Raw genomic sequence first — 21,769 nt, forward strand, 5'->3', positions numbered from 1 at the left:
AGTCTCAAAAACTTGCAGCATTTCTATACAAAGGCCATGGGCAGCCCCCTAGGACAAAAGTTCCAGAGTTTGATTTTCTTGACAGAATTGGATGCTGGGACTACAAATTGGCCACCTTACTGCTCTGGAGTAGCAAGACTGATGGCACCCGAGAGCTTCTTGTATGGGTGGTTCTGATCAGCCCTTTCCTTCCTTATAATAGCATAAAGACTTAAGGTTTATGTTAAGTATAGAAGCACACACCAGGCCTGGTACCCTGAGGAACTCTATACATTAACATTTAGTGGTTGATCCTTCCCTGTCCTTGAGCACCAGTATAGATATTGCCATGTGAATCGCAACCTTAGGCACTGGGCCAAGGAAGATGAACGCCATAGTTTTCTTTCCTGAGAAAATATTTGCTCCTGCTGGTAGGTGACTGGCTGTGGGTAGCAGGAAGGAATCAATGGACTGGGCCAAGGAGGTCAGATAGAGAGTTGCTATTGGCCCTATGTTAACCTGGCTAGACTCAGGCCTGAAAGTGTAGTTCTGTCTACAAGAGCCAATGAGAACTACTATGGGAGAAATGCTACTCTCAGAAAGATAGTCCAATCTTGGGACTATTCATTTCAAAGCAAGATACATCTCTAGTCGTCCTGATCTATGTTTGGCCATTGGACCCAGATGACTCTGGAGGGGAAAATGAGGCGGGTGACCTTGCACAGCCCTCCCTCACTGAAATCCAAATCACTTTCTGTCATGGCGGCACCTCCCTGATGTCCTGGTCCTCTTGGAGAACAAAGGACAAGCAACAACAGCAACATTTCAAGGCAGAAAAAAAAGTAGACTTATACTACGTCAAGTTTCTTGACATTGGTACAGAATAGAATCGTTCTTCACAATGACACAAGCTTAACAAATGTTTTAAACTTGATAAGATTCAGAGTAATCACTAAGGGTTTGATATAAACTTCTAAGGAAATCCTCCTCCTCATAATACCTAATATGCATGTCCTACCTTAATGTTTGTAAAGTTTTTACATTTATCATATCTGATCCTCCCAATAGCCCTGGAAGGGAGGTGCCCAGGGTCACAAGCTTGAAAGCCTCTGAAGCTGAATTTGAATTCAGCTCTTCCTGACTCCAAGTCTAGGGTCCTCTCCACTACACCACCCTGAGCAAAGCTCATAGACCTGGGCCACTTACATGTTTTTCCCCCCTAATGACTTGGAAAGAGGCATATAGTCATACTAATCAAATGGAAAATGAAACAAAACTTAGGGACATCTTACACATCAAATGACAAAATCAAGTGCTAGAAAATATTTACTGGGTTGGAACATTGAGCCAAATCTAACAGGAATAAAAGGGATCCTAGGAGGTCATTCTATTTAGATTTTAGTTTACGTATGTGTTGGATTCAATGAATTCTCTAGAATTCTTTCCAACTCTGTGACTATAAACCTTAGGAAAATTATACAGAATTATAAGCCTATGGCATCAGGAGTCAGTATCTACTGTATGAATCAATACAAATCTTCCATTTTAAACACTCACCTGGGATTTGATCACCTCTAATGGTGTCCCTTGCTAGAATGTTCAGCCACCATCTCACTTCCAGCCCTCTTTTCTGTTACAGATGAGTGTGTGTATGTGGGTTAAATCTATAACCTTATCACCCAAGAGCCTTCATTTACCTTTCCAGCTATGTCTCCAAAGGTGAGCACTGATTCATTAGCATCCTGAGGGTTATACCAATAATGCATGCATACAGGTGTACTCCCAAGACCTTGCAGCTTGTATTGACAAAGGAATTCTTTAGTAAGAGAGCAGGTCATAGAAACAAATCTCTTTGTTTGTGGAAGCCACGGCTATCTAAGGTTAGAAGGCAGAAAGAGAGAGAGAGAGAGAGAGAGAGAGAGAGAGAGAGAGAGAGAGAGAGAGAGAGAGAGAGAGAGAGAGATTTTAATTTAATTCAGTACATAATCAGAAAATCTATTCCACAGAGCTGGGGATTGCAGAGCTGGGCCTAAATGACCCTTAAAATCCCTTGTGAGCCTGAATATGGGTGTGTTTAACCTGAAGAAGAGAAAATTTATGTCAGGCCATGATGGATGCCTTCAAGTATTTGAAGAATTGCGATTTGAAAATGGGATAAAATTGTTCTACTTGTCTCAGAGGAGCAAGAGGTAGAAATAGCCGAAAATCAAATTAGAATCTTTATAAGAAATGATCCCTAATAATCTGAGCTAGCCTCAAGTGATATGGCTGCTTTGAGAAGTCAAGGGATCACAGTCCTATAGCTGGAAGAGATTCTAAAAATGATTTTGTCTAACTCACTTATTTGTACAGACAAGGAATATGAAGCTTAGGGATGGAAGATGAGCCATTAATTGTCACCCAAGTTTTAGTGTGGTTTGAATCCAGGTTCTCTGATTGCAAAATCTAGTGTCCTTATCACTTACTGAATGACTTCCTCTTTGAGGTCTTCAAGCAAAAGTTGGATAATTGCTTGTCAGATATATTTGGCATAGTACTTATGATGTAGTAACTGCTTAATAAATGGTTTATCTGTCTATTTATCTATCTATCTATCCATGTCTCCAGCCATCTTTCTCTACCTTATTTACTTATATCTCCCTACTATCAAAATTCTGAAATTTTATCCATGGCCTATAAATGATCATTCCATATCTATTAGTGATCTCTTAGATCTCCAAGAATAAGGTTCTTCAGTGCTCCATCTAGTCTAAAATCTACATAAACATACTCTGAAGCAATTGGTATAGTAGCAAGAGTATTTAGATCCAAAACAAAGAGAAGTAATTTCCAAAAACATGGGGCTGGAGAGAAGATGAAGAGGGAAAGATGCTCTAGGAAGCCTCTGAGAACTCTTCCCACTCACATATTTCATAATCTATAGTGCTAAAAAAACAACTTATGATTCAACTAAACCATTTTTTAATATTACCAAGTCTTACAAGTGTATTTCATTCTTGAAAAAGTTTTATATTTACATAATAAAACCCTGCTATCAATAGTACAAAAACCAGTACCTCTGCTTCTACTAAAGGGAGAATAAACCCATCTAGGCAAGAGAGTTCTCCAATTTAGATCAATTTCCAGTGTCCCATTTATAGACTATAAAGGTTCAATCATCAGGGAAATGAAATAACTTGCAGTTCCAGGGGCAGTTTCTACAGATCAGGTTATGGCTCTCCAAAGAGCATCTATGACCTCTAAGGGGAGCAAAGTATTTTTTATTCATTTTCTCACTTGACATCATGACAGTGAATATCAAATGGACTTCAGTTCAAGGTCAATTCAAATCCTGTCTCTGACATAGACTAACAATATGACCCTGAACATGTGATTTAACCTCTCAGATCTTAGGCAAGTACCTAAGACTGTATATTGACCTACATGAATAAAGGAAGTTTCTCACTCTGAGAGTTCCTTCTATCAATGAAAAGCCAAGTCCAGTCCCTGTCTCGTTCACAACAACTCTATGAGGCAAGTAATTCAGATACTATTGTCCCCATTTTACAAGTGAGGAAATCAAGGTTTAGTCAGTAGAAGCAAGATCTTGTAACTAGGAAGAAAGAGATCCAGATCTTAAATTCAATTTTCATGGCTTTCTGAGAGATATCAAAAAGATAAACTAATCCAGCTGCCTCATTTTACATATGGGGACAATGAATCTAGAGAGATTTTATGACTTGCCTAAGATAATACAGGATATAAAAGGCAGATCTGGGATTTGAACTCAAATCTTTAACTCTAGCCATCTCCCTATAGTATAATGATATGCCAATTTATTAGACTAAGGTTTTATTCTCCTCGGTTTGTCATATATAAAGCCCTGAAGTCATTTAAAAAATTGTACCTTGTTTACATTTTCCAAAGAAACGAGACTTGTCACCCATAGGTTTTTTAGCTTGATAACATCAGAAGTAATAGGTACTTTTTCTTGAAGTTTTAAATTCTCTTCCCAAACTCCAAGCAATCCTTCCTTGCTTATGGTCAGATAACGGCTTGAACTTTTCAAGAAGATCACTTTCTGGATCACGTCTTTGTGTATCATTGGAAGCGGCTGAGGGTCCTTCCACTGGGGAATCACAGCAGATTTAGCTCGCTCATCCTTCTCATTGAGATTCAACAGTACCAAGGAGATCAGCTTATCCCAAGTAATGCTGTCATTCTGGGCCACATCAACTTTATCAAATAGTTCCCCATACTCTTCCTTGGTCCCATGGCCAAGGACTTCTGGCATCCTTTCCATGAACTCTTCTCTGGTCATACACACTGTGTGATCCGATCCTGGTGGCTTCAAAAAGTATAAATTTACATGAGATTCAGTTCAAGTCAACAAGCATTTTTTAAGAGTTTCTACCATGTCCAAGAAATTATGTTAGGAACTAGGATTGCAAAGAAAGATATGTAAAAGTGTTTGTCCTCAAGGACCTTATGAAAGAATTGTCCACAGAATTTTAATACTCGAAGGACCTTAGAAGGTCCTTCCTTCCTGAAGGAAGACTTGAAAGACTATAGTCAAGAATCCACAGAAATTACTTCTCTGAACTTTAGGAGATAATTTTCCAGAGTTTCTGTGGCCAAAAAAGAAAACATCATCATGATACCAGACTGGTGATGAGATGCTCCAAAGATAATTTAGGTCTCAGACAATGGCCTATAGTCTTTCACTGGAATCACACCAAAAACTTTTCCAGCTTTTTAGAGCAAATCAGAACTTGCTTTCCCTCAACATACCTTTCAGGTAAAAAAAAAAAAAAATTACCTCCACTCCACAAGCAGGGGATTTGAGGACATACATAAGTTATAATATGATTTTGTATATAAAACAGGTTAAATTGTATGAAATATTAAAGAAGAGATAGTTCCTTTCTAGCTGAGGACATCAGGGAAGGCATCATGGAAGAGATGGCACTTAAGCTTAGAATAAAAGTAAGAGAAAGAATTTAATCAGCGGAAATGTCACCTCTCTGACCCAGTTTCCTCATCTGTAAAATGAGGATAATAGTACTCACCTTAGAGAATTGTTGTGGGAACCAGATAAGAAAATGTCCCCCACCCTTCCTTCTAATGTCTTCATTCTGAGATTCTCTCTAATTTACCCTGAGTGTATCCTCTTCCATTAAACTGTGATCTGAGGGCAGGGAAGAGATTTTTACCTTTTCTTGTATCCCTAGTGTATGGCACATAGTAGGTGCTGAATAAATACTTATTGGTGGTGGTGATGATGATGATGGTGATGAAGAGGAGGATGGGAATGATATATGTAAATCATTTTGCAAACAATAAAGGACTCTAAAAATACTATTTTTGTTATATAGAGGAACTCCTGGTATAGAATTTGCCCTTTGCAAAGTGCTTTATGTTCTTCTCCTCATTTGATTTTCTTTAGGGAGTGGGAGGAGATAGGGGCCTAGATTTGTGATTTCATCAGTATAGACCAAAGTCCACAACGCTCCCAAGTACAACCCAAACCAGATTAAAATGAAGTTCCTACATTATTTAAAATGTTAATTTATTAATACAAAAGTGTTTAAATATGTGTATTTTTCTAAATAAAATACTATCAAAATAAATTCTAGTATAGTTTTACTAAAAGAAGGAGGAGGAGAAGGAAGAGGAGGGAAGGAGGATGAAAAAAGAGGAGAAGGAGCAAAAGGATAGGAAGGAGGAGGAAGAGGAAAAGAAGGAAGAGGGAGGAAAAGGAGGAAAAACAGAAGCAGAACAGATGAATATTACCATAACAGCTCATATTTGATGATGAAAATAGTCAAATCGTTTGGTCTATTGAACAGCAAAAGCTGAAGAATTAAGCAATGGAAAGGTGAATTCTGTCCCTGAAAAAAAAATGTATTTGATCCCATCATTTTGGGAAGAATTGATTTATAAACCTATCTTCTGCTCAGAACGCTCCTTTATTTGGGAATTCTATCATTTTTGCTCTAAGATTTTCAATGTAAGCACAATTATTTCAAAGACCCAGATATTGAATAGAGAAAAAAAATGTTTTAAGAGGATATATGATTATCTAGTGAAAATATTATGACTATGAAAGAGAAAAAATATATCATTCAAAGAAACTGCAACCAGGAATTTTTGGCCTGAGGCAATGTTGAGACTACTTTCTGAAAACTGAGTCAACACTGACAGTTGGTAAATTATTCCATGCAAATTACAGCAGTCACACATATTTATCTATTTGGTCATCATCTTAATGAAATAATACTTCCAAAGCAAAGCCTGGAGTATTTTCCTCAAGCGTACGAGGATTTCATTTTCATTTCTGGAAATAGGAAAGCACTCTGACGGACATCTATTGAAAATTATTTTAGTGTTGGAAATTGCCAGATTGTAAAGCTGAAAGCCTGGGATAATCTCATTTGCTCTTTTCAGAATAGCACAGGCAATCAAATCCAGGGAATGTTCTGTAGCCCGGTAAGATCAGCCTGTACAGGGTGAAGACAAACCATTTTTGACAAGGGCCCAGCCTTCAAGGTCTGTCCACTCCATAACCTTGACTATACTTGACATAGAGGGCAATTTTTGGTGCCATTGCTGTCAATCATTCCCCTAGGAATTGTTTTCAGTTCACTACTTTTTGCTGCCACTTGCTTGAAAAGTACTCCTCTCCCATTTATTCAGGGCTACTTCTTACTGAGTTCAAGGAACCTGTTTGGAAACTGTCAATAGAATGTCCCAAAAGTGTGACTTTTATTGGTGGCTCTTTAGCTTCCTGAGTGGTGGGTTTTGTACCACTGATCTCAGAAACACATATTCTAGGACAAATGCATTGCTCCCTGTATCAGCAGGGGATTTTATTGTTGTTTTGTGGAGTAGTCATCTTGGACTCTTCTTGACCCCTTTTGAGGTTTTCTTGGCAAAGATACTGAAGTGGTTTGCCATTTCCTTCTCCTTGACAGGTGAGGCACTGAGGCAGTGACTTGCTTAGGGTCATATAGCTGATAAGCTGCTGAGGATACATGAATTTATATACATGTCTTCCTGACTCCAAACCAGCTTTCTGTCAAATGCACCACCTCGCTGCCAATTCCAATTAGGCTCATTCTTGTCTTTATTTAAGTATGGAGATTCTCTTTGACTAAGGGAATAGACTCCACTTGCCAACATGACTTCTGGCTTATCTAAGTATAAAAGGCTAGAAAAAGCTCCAGCTGTCTATCTGAGACTTTGAGTTTGGCCTAACCCCATGACAAAAGGTGAGAAAGGCTGCTCAATTAAATCCATATGATGTCCTCAGGGAACATCCTCCTTAAATCTTCTTCACTCCTTATAGCAGTGGTCCTCAAACTTTTTAAACAGGAGGCTAGTTCCCTGTCCCTCAGACTGTTGGAGGGCCAGACTATAGTAAAAACAAAACCTCACACTCTGTCTCCGCCCCTCAGCCCATTTGCCATAACCCGGCAGCCGCATAAATGTCCTCAGTGGGCCGCATCTGGCCCATGGGCTGTAGTTTGAGAACCCCTGCCCTATAGCTTAGTAAAACCTCTTGTTGGATAACTGCTAGATGATCTATTTCATTCTAATATTGGACCCAAACTACTAGGATGTCAGCCTGAAATCAGGCCAAAAAAATTGATAATTTACAGTATCAAAATCCATGGTTAACCAATCAGCAGTTATTAAGCTCCTGCTTTGTGCCAGGAACTCTGCTGAGCTCTAAAGAATATGAAATAAAATAAAAACAACAACAACAAAAACAGTCCTTGCTTTCAAGGAGATCACATTCTAATGGGGAATGTAACATATAAACCACTGTACACAAACAATACTTATCTAGCAAAGGACACTGGGGATTCTTCCAGGCTGAGGAAAGCTCTGAGTCTACATTTGCACAATACTTTTTTTAGGATGATAGATCCATAGCTGGCAGGGACTAGTCAAAGATGCCTGATTCAACTCCTTCATCTCATTTTACAGAAGAAGAAAGTGAGGCTCAGAATGTAAGTGACACAGTAAAGAACAGCAACAAGACTTGAACTCAGTTCCTCTGTCTCTCCTCAGAATATCCCTAGAGGGCAGTTTATACAAAAAAAAAAAAAAATAGGATTCTCCACTCATATGAAAGAGTATTCCAAATCACTACTGATCAGAGAAATGCAAATTAAGACAACTCTGAGATACCACTACACACCTGTCAGATTGGCTAAGATGACAGGAACAAATAATGATGAATGTTGGAGGAGATGTGGGAAAACTGGGACACTGATACATTGTTGGTGGAATTGTGAAAGAATCCAGCCATTCTGGAGAGCAATTTGGAATTATGCCCAAAAAGTTATCAAAATGTGCATACCCTTTGACCCAGCATTGCTGTTATTGGGATTATATCCCAAAAATACTAAAGAGGGGAAAGGGACCTGTATGTGCCAAAATGTTTGTAGCAGCTCTTTTCGTAGTGACTAGAAACTGGAAGTTGAATGGATGTCCATCGATTGGAGAATGGTTGGGTAAATTGTGGTATATGAAGGTTATGGAATATTATTGCTCTGTAAGAAATGACCAGCAGGAGGAATACAGAGAGGCTTGGAGACTTACATCAACTGATGCTGAGTGAAATGAGCAGAACCAGAAGATCACTGTACACTTCAACAACAATACTGTATGAGGATGGATTCTGATGGAAGTGGAAATCTTCAACATAAAGAAAAACCAACTCACTTCCAGTTGATCAATGATGGACAGAAATAACTATACCCAGAGAAGGAACATTGGGAAGCGAATGTAAATTGTTAGCACTACTGTCTATCTACCCAGGTTACTTATACCTTCGGAAGCTAATAATTAATGTGCAACAAGAAAATGGTATTTACACACATATATTGTATCTAGGTTATATTGTAACACATGTAAAATGTATGGGATTACCTGTCATCGGGGGGGGGAGGGAGTGGAGGGAGGGAGGGGATAATTTGGAAAAATGAATAAAAAAATAAATAAATAAATAATAGGATGCTCATCTTAGAAAACTGGAAACAAGCCCAAAAAGGTTAAATAACCTTTCCTGATCGACCAACTAATGTTTCAGAGTCAAGATTTGCTAACCCCGAGTTTAGGACTCATTTCATAGCAACACCCTGCCCTCTATTCAAGGACAAAACATAAATAATTCCCATTTCATTAGAAGATCTCAGCGCTCTTTTTGGTTAATGTGTATATGAGGGATCTTGGTGACTTCTGCTCATGGCATCCATGCAAATAATCTTCCCCCTCTGAAGCCAGAATCCTGGATAGATTCTTGGCTTCTCCATTTATTTTCCCCCAGTTTTCATGCAGAAAATAGTCTTCAAACTTGTTCACGAGAGCGAGCCACATGAATCCAGGAGTCAAATTCTAGGATAAATGCCATAGTGACTCCATTCTCAATGCCATGGGGAGCTCCCATTATGAGGGACCTCCACGATTCTAGCCCAGACATAGCTGAGAGGTGGGTTCATCCAATAGTCATGCTGAATCTGAACATGAACTGGGGAGAATGATGCTACATCCAAAGAGCTAAGTTTTGAGCCTACCCTCTAAGACATTTTTGTGAAACAGAGGAGAGTATACCCCCAAGATGCTGGCGGTTGGAGGGTGGCCAATATCTGTATGTTTTTGTTCTAATTTTATTTTGAACTAAATATTCTTTTATAACAGTGGATCTTGAGTGTTTGAATGGCCCCTGGCAATGGGGGAACAAAGCCTCTTGGGACTCAATCCAAAAACCTTAAAGAAGAGGTTTCCACTCTCTGAGGGTTGCCTCTGGGAAACTAGAGAGATGTTGAAACCCATCTGGCCTTGAGAGTGTTATACTCAGTTTATCTCTTTACACATAAGGGTTTGCTTAGGATAAAAATGGACCCTTTACTCAATGGTCTACTGATAAAGGTTTAACAACTTGGCTCTCCAAGGGGAAAAAAAAGTATGCACATATGTATGTAAACATGCACGTATGTAAATGCATATATATTTACTCTAAATTTTACTGATATAAAACATACCATACAATTTACAAATTATAAATACAAATAAATAAATTATAAATTGCATATCGCCACTTGATTCTCACCAGAATGCTTCTGTTGATTTTTGTGAATCCTTCTATCCATAACCAAATTACTATGGCAATTCAATCATGACTTGACAAGCAAGATTGCATCCCAATCAGCTTATTCTTTCCCAATAAATTTATTCTCATTAGAACTGATATACAACTATTTCTCATCCTTTCAAAATTAATTTTAAACTAAAGTTTCATTCACATTGCAATAATGCTAGATATATTTTACATTTTATATGGATTAGAACTTGCTTTATTATTATCCACAAAATCTAAAAAAAATCATTCAAATCCATTTCATGTTTTAAAATTTCCCTGAACCCATACAATTTTTTTCACCAGCTTTTTTCCATGGTGATAATGGTTTTTCATAAGGCCAAGTAGATAGCTCTAAAAAAATCAAAATAATTAACAATACTTTCATCATTTTTTTTCTGTTCAATAAAATGTAAATTCATGGGTTAAAGAAAATTTTCTAGTAACATTCTTAGGAGGAACATTATTTTTATTAAAAGGAATATCTTTAAACTTATCTGACTTAATCAAATCTTTGACTTGAGATCCATGTTTTCAATACCAATCTTTAAATTTCCAAAGCTTTTATGGTGTATTTGATTAATTTTTGTGCTTTCCAAATGTTATTTGATCTTGACTACAATGCAGTTGAAATTAATAAAAATTCTTCAAGAATGTCAATCAAAAAGGAAGGCTTCACAAGAAATACTAGCTAATCTCTTTATCAAATCAAAAGAAGAATGAGAAAAATGTCTATATAGTACAGGATAATAGTGCCATACAATAATAGCAGCTTGTCATCCACATGCTGCCCATATCAGTTCCAGTAATTAAACAATTTTAATCATTTAACTTTCAAGATTTTTAGCTATAGCTTCTAGTTGAAATAAAATTTATTAGATCAGTACTAGACAGGATACATTTTATGCATAAGTATTTTAATTGATTAATTAGTTTTATACCAGGTAAATGAATCATCAAGTGATAATTAGAAATAATTATTTTAACAATGGTTACTGATGAATTTTAAAAATTTTCCTATTAATTTCAGAGTGATTCCAGCCTTTATTATATTAGTACTATCAGAACAAGATTCAAATGTTTGCTTTCAAATATTCATTATTAAAGCCACAATCGTTTCAAGTCAACAATAATGTCTTGAAAATATATTCTACTCTAGTTGGCACCCATTCTTTTAAAGCAACAAATTGCATTATCATTTCAGAAGTTAATCAAATGGTGCACTGTGTTTAACAATTGTGTCACCACGAACTAGTAGCAGTACAAAGACCCCTGGGAATATTCTCCAGTTGAGACTCTCTCTCAATTTTGGATGCCTGAATTACTTGGGTTCTGAGAAAAATTCATACACAAAAATTAAAAACAGATTATAAATCATGCAAGTTTCTGATGTATGATTCCTTCACTAGTCAGTACTATTTCAAATGATTGAATAGTTTTGCATTTGTTGAATGTTTAATTACCATTTCTTATCATATTGTAGGATCCTTTATAAGAATTGATATTGAATTTAATATGAGAAAATGGAGTTTTATTACTAGAATGTAAGTGCCTAGATGAAAAATGTTCATATTTTTCTTGGTTTTAAACAGATTTAGATTATTCATTTTATTGTGAGATCCTACCCTCCTACAACTCCATAGGATAAAGTTTGTTTGTGATACTGGAAATCCCAAGTAAGCAAATGGTAATGGTTAAGTCCATTTTTCTAGGGAGTCTCTCTAATCTTTAGGGGTTATTTGACCTTGTTTTGATTTTTTTTCCTGAGTCAATTTGATCTGTTTGGTGACTTTATGGTTCTATTTAAATGACCCTTGCAATAATAGGGATCCATTGAGGCATTTAGGAGGATGCTTTAGGGTATGGATTCAGGTGAAATTTCCCTGAACCTATCAGGCCTCTGGTACAAAGAGCTATTAGAAATTTTGATGTGCCTTGTATAGAAAGGGATACTTAGACATTTTGTGCAGATCCCAGTCAGACGGCTTTGTGTCCTAAGGAAATCATGGTGAAATATTAATTCAGAAGAGTTGATTTCTCACCAGAAAGTGAGGGGGGCGACTCAATTCCGTCTTAGATCCCTAATCTCTTAGCATAGAAAGTCTGGGCTTGTATTAAGGGGATGGGTTTTCTGAAAGAGGGAATTTCATTTTTTTATGAGTTATTCAATAATTGAACGTGCTTTTTAAGTGTGGCTCCAAAAAGATATGGAGGCTGGACACTGAGTTATGAAACAAAGAATGATGCAGCCCACCCTTCACCCTATGATTTCAAGTGGCTTGTTGACATTTTGATTTCTCATCGGAGAGTCAGGGGGTGACTACCAGGTGGACACAGAACCAAAATGCCTATGGGAAAGGCTCAACATGATCCATATGGACCAGGTTTTGTTCTGAGATTGAAGGATTTTTTTTGGTAGTTGTTTTCTTTTTGTTTATTTTGGGTTTGAAAAGGGTCATTCAAGATATATGAGAGGCACTTATTGCATGATAATCACGTAGTAATCCTTGGTAAACTTTGTGAAATGTTATTTATTAAATTTGTATTTGGGCATAATTGTGATTTTTACATATACATGTGGGAAATGACATAAAAATGATTTAAAACATCATTTCACTTTAAGTATCTAGACAATCTTTCCTGTATGTCACTGAGAAACAAGCTGTAGGACAATGTTTATGCCTCCCCAGAGACTCCAAAAGACTTTTATGAGTCAGGGAATGGATAATATATTCAAAATGGACCCTAATCTATACGCTAATGATAGCAAAATTTTCAAAAAGTTGGGAGGGTATAATGTAGTTATTCAAATAATTAGATTGTTTGACTAATGGGGAGTTCTTTCCAAGGAACCTCATGATGCTATATAAAGGAAGTGGCTTGGAGAGATCATGGAGAATGCATGAGCATTCTATTAGCAATTCTGGTTGGCTCAGCACATAGCTGGGAGGAACCTTTTTCAGGGGGCTATTCAGCCAGAATTGTCAGCATTTTCAGAAAGGCCTAAGTCAGCTTCAGCTGCCTCTTTGTTCCATTCAATCTGAGTAACTCTTTTGTTCATGATCCCTGCTGAAGGAGCCTGTACTAAGGGACTATGGTTCTCCCCTCTGAAGTTACAGAGCCCAAAGAAATGGGACTACATCCTGGGACTTTTAATTATTCTAATCTGTTCCATGCAGGGAATATAATAAATCTGGCAATGTAAATCCAGACTGTTTCACAGCCTGCACAGACCGGAAGTTTCAAGGCACAAGTAAAGATCTTTTGCCAGAAAAAAAAAAATCAAGAATAAATAATACAATGTATATATTTATGTATTGTGTCAAAGCATCAAGAATTCATTAAAAGGGGGCTGCTGGATGGTACAGTGTATAAAATAATGGATCGGGAGGCAGGAAGAACAAAATCTGCTCTCAGACACTTACTAGCTATATGACTGGTCAAGTCTGAAACCTGTTTGCCTCAGTTTCCTTATCTGTAAAATGAGAATTATCATAACACCTATTCCCAGGGATATTGGGAAGATCAAAGAAGAAAATAATTGTAAAACCCTTACCACATAATACATGCTACATAAATGTTAGGTATTATTATTATTTAATCAGTATAAAGAGTCTTCACATGAAATAAAACCTGTCTCTCATTTATAGCCTTAAAGAAATACCTAAGGCTTGGAAAGCTTCCTGGGGTTATATAACTAATAAGGTTTAGAGGCAGATTTTCAGCCCAGGTGTTTGTAACTACAACTTCAGCATGATCACACTAATCACACTGTCTCTCAGATATATATACACACTTACATACATATTCCTTTATGCATACACATACATAGCTTCATATACAAACACAAGTATCTCTCTCTATATGTATATATACACACATAAATATCTCCTTTTATATATATATATATATATATATATATATATACATATTTCTCCATATATACACACACATATCTCTCTTTACATACACTACATCTCTCTCTCTAGATACACATACATATTTCTATATGCATACACATATATCTCTATATACAGATATATCTCTCTCTATGTATCACCTATATCTCTATATGTATATATAAATATATATGCATATCTATATATGTATACATATTCATAAATATCTCTATATATGCACATATACATATCTCTATATACATCCACATACATATCGCTATATGCATATATATCTATATATATATAGTTTTATATATTATATATACATAAATATCTCCCTACATATACACATACATATATATATATAAGATATATATCTCTATATATACATACATACATATCTCTATATATAGATATGTATATATAATATATGATATATGTGTATATTGATCAATATTGCTATTTCAAGTGTATGTAGATGGTATTTGATTATGAAATATAAATTTATTTGAGAAAATGGAATTAAGAATGCATCTATATGTACTATATAGATATAGTATGCTATATCGAGACATGAACTTGCTGCTATCTAAGGACTGAGCTAAATGTTGAGCGCATTCCCTGAAACATCCAGAGAAGAACATACCCTGGAAAGATGGGGAGAACATTTGTTCTTCTTGGTATTTTTGAAGTAAATATCCCTTTGCAAAATAAAAAAGAATAATAATTCTTTTGCATTCATTTGTTTATTCATTCAACACCCCCCCCAAAAAAAATGGATGCCTGTGACTATAAAGGAATAAAGCTTTAACTTTGAAGCAGTCATTGGCTGTGGTGATTTCTCCTGGCAGAACTCTCCAGCTGAAAGACCACACCGCTGGGAACCTTTTCCCCTAAAACTCAAAGCACCAACAATTCCACTATTCTCGAGAGTGAAGGCCTGGCACTTGTCGCTCAATCAGCCTTTGTGATGGGAACAGCAAAGTTGCACAGCCCACTCTGCAGACCTGAGGAGCCTCTGGTGCCAGACCCAGCCAGCAGAGGTCTCTGCAGCTCTGTTGCATCTCTGCATGGCCATTGCCCGCCTGTGTGCTGCTTGGTGCCCTCATCAGCTTCCCAGGAGCACCCCGGTAATTGCTCTTTATTCACTGGCTTGTTTTAGAATTGCACAACCTAGAGGCTGAAGGCAGTGATCAGGCTCCCAGTCAGGTGAACCTGCCCAAAGTGGAAGAATCCAGAACCTGCAATCTACCCCAGACTGATCTGATCCCCAAGTTACAGATTCTGCCTCTTGATGTGCCCAGAATCCTACCTGATGGGGATTGATTGGGAAATGTTTGAAACCTTGGGACGCATTCTTCCAGAAGCCAGGTTAAGGTTTTTGTCTCAATCCCAGTGGAATCTCAATCAATCTCTCTGTCTCTGTCTCTGTCTCTCTCTATCTGTGTGTCTCTGTCTCTCCCCCTCTCTCTCTCTCTCTCTCTCTCTCTCTCTCTCTCTCTCTCTCTCTCTCTCTCTCAGTCTGTGTGTGTGTGTGTGTGTGTGTACATATATATATATATATATATATATATATATATATATATATATATTTAGTGTCGCTTTTCCGCCAGAGAGGCAGTATGCTATTTAGGAAAGCCACCAGACTTGGAATCAGAGAGACTTCAATTTAAATCCTCTATAATTTTATGATGCTGGGCAAGTCATATTATCTTTGCTGACCACTATTTCCTTATCTGTAAAACAGGGAAAATAATAGTGACCATCTCACTGCATTGTTGTAATGCTCAAATGAGACAATCTAGATAAAGCAAATTACAAAACTTGAGGCCAATTCAAATATTGAGTGTTTGTTGTTTGTTTTGTCTAGCTAAGTAAATTAGGAAAGCTTTATAGCTTAGTGGATACACAGAGGGCTAGGGCAGCCTGGAAGATCTGGATTCAAATCCTGCATTGGACGTATTAATTTATTACAGTGGGTGAGCCACTCAACAAATCAGTGCCCTAAGCAACTCTCTTGTCTAGAAACTGTAGAAGAATTTCTGATTCACATTAGCAGACTCATTTTCCTCACCAGTACTGATTTATACCAATAAATTAAATATAGCAAAAAATAAGAGAAAGTCAAATCAGGTGATATATGTGAGAGCTTTGCAAACTGTGGAATGCTCTATAAATGTATATGAGTGCAGATGTTATTACTGTAGTACCTAGGTTTTATTTGACTTAGAGACAATGCTATTAAACATTTTTTAAAATCTATATTGATTTATGAGACATCCTTGTGCTAAAACAATATATTTTCTGCAAATTCAGCAACAAAGTAGCAACTGATATAAACTAAATACAAGCTGGATACTTTTAAAACTGTGCCTTGCTTTTAAATATTAATAATAATAATAAAATAATAACTAACATTTACATAACCCTTAAAGGTGCTTACAAAGCACTTTGCATGCATTATTCTATTTGAGCCTGAAAGCAACTCCATGAAATAAGTAGTACCTAATTCTTAGGGATTTCTGCAATCTGATTTCATGATATATTTTTAAGCCTGGAGTCTCAAAGAATTCATTACCAATTCTTTTAAATAGATAAATATAATGTTTTACTGTTAATTAAACTCTAATTCAAATATTATTTATTGAAGGCAAAGTGTAGGATCTAGATACTGAAAGCTTTGCGTTCAAAGCATATCTGATACTCTTAGATTCTGATACTCATTGTGCTACTATGGACAAACTCATCCCCAGAAGTCTCACAACACCTCCAGGAATTATCCACTAAATTATAGATGGGTGGAGATCTGCATAGATGCCCTTAGTTACTACACCAAGATTCCCCTGCTTTAAGGCAATCACAGATCATTTGCATATCCAGAAAGATGACAGAGTGTTCTTCTCTGAGTCAGCAAGATCTAAGTTCAAATATGGACTTTGATGCAAGGTTCCTTCCTTCTTTCTTTTCCTTCCTTTTTTTTTTCCTTTTTTCCTTTCTTCTTTCTTTTCCTTCCTTCCTTCCTTCCTTCCTTCCTTCCTTCCTTCCTTCCTTCCTTCCTTCCTTCCTTCCTTCCTTCCTTCCTTCCTTCCTTCCTTCCTTCCTTCCTTCCTTCCTTCCTTCCTTCCTTCCTTCTTTCCTTCCTTCCTTCCTTCCTTCTTTTCTTTCCTTCCTCAATATCTTGAGGTTCCTGGGCTAGATTTCTTTTTTTTAATAATTATGTCTTTAACTAACTGGCTCTCATTAATTGGACAAAAAGGAAGGTTTCCAGTGAAGACCATTTGGTCTTTGTTTTTTGTCTTAAATCACCTCAGAGTGAAAATAAACAACAATGATTATTGTTTTGGCCAGAAATTCTGAGGGTCTTCCCTTTCCAGATTGATTCCTTTTATTTGTTTTTTTGGACCAGATAAAAAAGGCCCTTCTTTGTCTTATTTCTTTCTTACCTAGTCTTAATCAATGAATGGATAGTTGCCTCAGTCCAACCGAGATCTGTTAAAGACTTTAGTTTTAAAAGACTGAAGTCTAGCACTATATCCAGGGCCACCTCCAGTTATTTGATCCATATGTTGCCACTGGACTCAGAAGGCCCTGGAAGAACGAGTGAGGCAGGTGATCTTGCCCAGCCCTCCTTCACTTTGATCCAATTCATTTGCATGTCATGGAATCACCTCCCGGATGTCCTTCTCAAGAAGTTAGAGACAAACCATAGCAACAACAAACAAGGAAGTCACTTCATCTCTGACTGCCTTGATATACTCAATTGAAAAATTGGAATATTCACAGAAACTCCCTCCAAGTTTGTGGTGAAGATAAAAATAAGATAATATATGAAAAGCACTTACAAACTTAAGAGTGCTGTAGAAAGCTTAGCTGTTCTGTAACTATTTTCCATTGGAGAATAGAGACTTCACACAAGAGAAGAGAGAATGAACAATAGAACTGGCAGGAGAAGAATAGATTCATTTTTTCCTTACTCATTCTCACTTGCATCCTTCTATATAATCCTGAGTCTTGTCCAGCATAGCAAACATCAAACCCATGCAGGGCTTTGAGGTTCCATATCAGAGTAAGCACTGGGAATAGAGCCACTATGAAACACAGGACACACTCTTTACCATTTCTGTTCCTTTTTTCCTGCACTTAGGTTGTGTATGAACACACACAGTGACATCTAATAAATGGCAGGAAAATATAGATTTTTTCTAGGAGACTTGAACGTCCAACAAGGAGACTTTACAAAGAAAATAGAGGGAGAGGGAGAAAAGTGCTGTCATGTATCTATCCACCAAGTGAGATACCATACAGTACAGCAGAAGAAAATTATCACTGAAGACCAAGAGCAATATTCACAAAAAGGGACTTATTTATTATCTGAAAAATTGTTGACTGTGTGCTAATAACCTCTTGGGGGCAGCTAAGTGGTGCCATAGTTCATAGAACACTAGGCCTAGCGTCATCCTGATTGATCCACAGTTCCAGAGTTCAAATCCAAACTCAAATATCTACTAGACCAGTTGGGCAAGTCACTTAAACCTATTGGTCTGGGTTTCCTCCTCTGTAAAATAAGCTGAAGGAGGAAATGGCAAACTACTCCACTATCTTTACCAAGAAAACCACAAATGGATTACAAAGAGTTGGACATGACTAAACAACAACAAAAACAGCAACAGGAAAGCAAATGGGGATATTAAAAAAAAAAACAAAACAAAACAAAACACAGGATGTCTTTGTGCTCCAACTGGGGGACACAATGTGATATTGTGAACTCCTTGAAAGAAGAGACTCCCCTTTGCCTTTCTTTGGATCCCTAACACTTAGCACAATGTCTGGTTCCAAGTACGTATTTTAGAAATATTTCTTGATTAGACTTAAAATAAATAAAATAAACTTCCACTTCAGGCCCAATAATAAGGCTCAGAAGTTTTGTGGCAGCAATGCCCAGGAGGTCAGTCCTTAGGTATTTAGGAACAAGAGTTAAACTCATATCATCAAAAATCTGTACACATAAAGCACAAAGAGTAAAAACAGGAATCTTAATGCAAAGATGAACAGCTTATTGTGACATTGATATGACTGTGGGATCCCTTGCATTAAAGGGTCTTTCATAATACAAAGAGCTTGGCTATAGTTTGAGACACTGTCATTGTTCTGAATCTTTGTTTCCATCTGGATAATCTCGGAGACTTTAGTGTCTGTTTTGTCACTAATTCCTCTTACAAGCACATGGCTCACAAGGTTCAAAGAATGAAAAGGTAGATCAAAGAAAACCAACAGAATCCACAATAGAGGTGACCAAAAATAGTATCTCCTTACTAAACACCCTCCTGCCAGCCAGAGAAATGCACAGCCTCAGTCACTTACAGTCATGCCCTCCATAGGGATCACAGGAGCTGTTGCCTCAGTCCATAGTTCCCACTGACATTGTCTGAAGTCCCAGCAATAGCATCTATGATCATCCCTCATAACCATCATCATCATCACTTCATATTGTTTTTCCACTCTCCTGCTTAACATAGTCTACCGACAGTTCTCTGCTTACCATCATTGCCAGAGGTATCCCATGATAAAGGTTCTCAGGCAAAGTCTGACCTCTGTGGTTTGTCCTATAGCTGCAGAAAATATTTCAGAACTCTTTATCTTGTCCTGAGGATACTTAATCTTCCTGTACCAAGCTCTTAGAGGAGCCTAGGAGATACCATTCTGGATTGCTCCTTATATACAAAGGGATAAAGCTCCTGTTAACCTCTGACATTATGTAAACTTACCCGTTGATAAGAAAAAGCATCCCCTCCCTTCATCTTTGTAGTATAAAGAATTTCCCAGTGTAAAGACCTTTTTCTACTCCTTACCATCTCTGTGTGGAACAATACTTTCCCTTAGACTAAAGCATGGCTTTTTAGACAGAAATCCATGAATGCCCAAGAAGCCCATGAATAGATTTCAGGTACTCAGCAAATTCCAATAGGAAAAAATATATATATATTTATTTCAATATAATGAGTTTCCTTTGAAATCTCATTTTTTTTTAAATGAAAAGGAACGACATGTAGAAAAAATATTTATAGCAGCTCTTCTTGAGATGGCAAAGAAATAGAAATTGATAGGGTGCCCGTTAATTGGGGAATGGTTGAACAAGCTGTATTATATGAATGTAATGAAATACTTTTGGCCTACAAGAAATAATGAGCAGGTGCATTTCAGAAAAAAAAAAAGCCTGGAAAGACTTACATGAACTGATGCTGAGTGAAGTGAGCAGGACTGGGAGAACCTCGTACATAGTAACAGCAACATCGTGTGATGATCAGCTATGATAGACGTAGTTCTTCTCAGCAGTATAGAGATTCCAGACAAGTTCAAAAGACTAATGATAGAAAATGCAATCCATATCCAAGAAAGAACTATGGAGTCAGAATGCAGATTGAAGAATACTGTTTTCACTTTTTTATTGGATTTTTATTTCTTTTCCTTGTGGTTTTTCCCTTTTATTGATTCTTCTTTCATAATATAACTCATATGGAGATGTTTAACATGATTATACATGTATAGCCTATATTGGATTGCTTGTCTTGGGGAAGGGAGGGGAAGAAGAGAAAGCTATAAAAGCATTTGCATATCCTTCTCAGGGCACGTGGGCTCTGTTATAAAAATCATCTGGACCTGCCTTCTGCAAAATCCAGAGGAATGGGAAGCAGGAGGAGAGCTGAGCACTCCCTGGGCACTACCACCCTGGGCAAGAAGAAAAATGCAGAATCTATATAGTTTTCTGCCATTAGTTTAAAAAATGCAGAACCTGCAAATTATACTAGATACATATATAAAGTTTAAATGAATTTATTCATTCAATGGATATTTATTATGTGTCTAGTGCATACCAGATACTGCACAAGGCAATACAAGGGGGAAAATAAATTAATGCCTGTCCTCAGGGAGCTTTCATTCTACTGTTCCAGAAGATAACATACATGATGCATTCTGCTGGTACACTGTGGAGAGATGGTTTCCCTGAGTTCTCCAAGGCTGTGCTGGGGGGACGGAAGCCCTGAAAGGATCTGCTAGTTTAGGGTTTGGGCAGCTATTGTTCCCCTGCTCTCTCCTTGAGGCCCTTTCAAAAATGTATTTCATGTATTGTTCCTTCCTGTCAATGGAGCATTTTTCTGCTGCTATCATCAAGTCTTGCCTGCTGCCTGTATTTCACCAAGCATGCCAGCAATAATAATATCCTTCCTAGACAGCTCTCCCATGGCCAGTCAGCTTTGTCATGATAAGGCTACACTTTCACTTAGACATAACCACAAGAGTTGAATCAAAACTCAGCAGATTAAAGAGGTATATATATATAAATATATATATATAAATATATATATATATATATTTTTTTTTTCTGGGATCTGACATAATGTTTGGTAAATAGAGAGAGAGAGAGATGAAAAATTTTCCTTGGCCTGGCAGGGGAGGATGGATGACATATGGAAGGCCTGCATATATATTTTTTTAAATGCACAGAGAGTGATAAGTCATTCAAGGATAAATGCCAAAGTCATTGAGCTGTAAATAGCTCAATACTTCAAGGATTTCCCCACTGTAGGATTATCTCTACTGAGGTGGAATGTAATGCTCCTGTGCCCAACTAGATGGTCTTTGCCAGATTCTTTGGTTGGATAAATCCATCACCCAGCATTGAGCGATTCTCTAGAGATGATTCTCCCTAAGTCTAATGAGAACTCAGACAACAAACTTACCATCCCCTATTTCGAGGCCTGCCTTT

The 21,769-nt window shown here is 37.2% G+C and overlaps 1 protein-coding gene across 1 annotated transcript in view; it reads right to left on the bottom strand.

Moving 5' to 3' along the window:
- WDR49 (WD repeat domain 49) overlaps positions 1–21,769 on the bottom strand; it is a 183,617-nt gene that overhangs the window by 140,214 nt on the left and 21,634 nt on the right. The window contains 3 exon segments of the mRNA XM_074307675.1: positions 1,677–1,802; positions 1,804–1,854; positions 3,866–4,306. Of these exon segments, the coding sequence (XP_074163776.1) occupies positions 1,677–1,802; positions 1,804–1,854; positions 3,866–4,306 (618 nt within the window).

Source organism: Sminthopsis crassicaudata, chromosome 3, assembly GCF_048593235.1.
Source record: "Sminthopsis crassicaudata isolate SCR6 chromosome 3, ASM4859323v1, whole genome shotgun sequence".
Taxonomy (NCBI): Eukaryota; Metazoa; Chordata; class Mammalia; order Dasyuromorphia; family Dasyuridae; genus Sminthopsis; species Sminthopsis crassicaudata.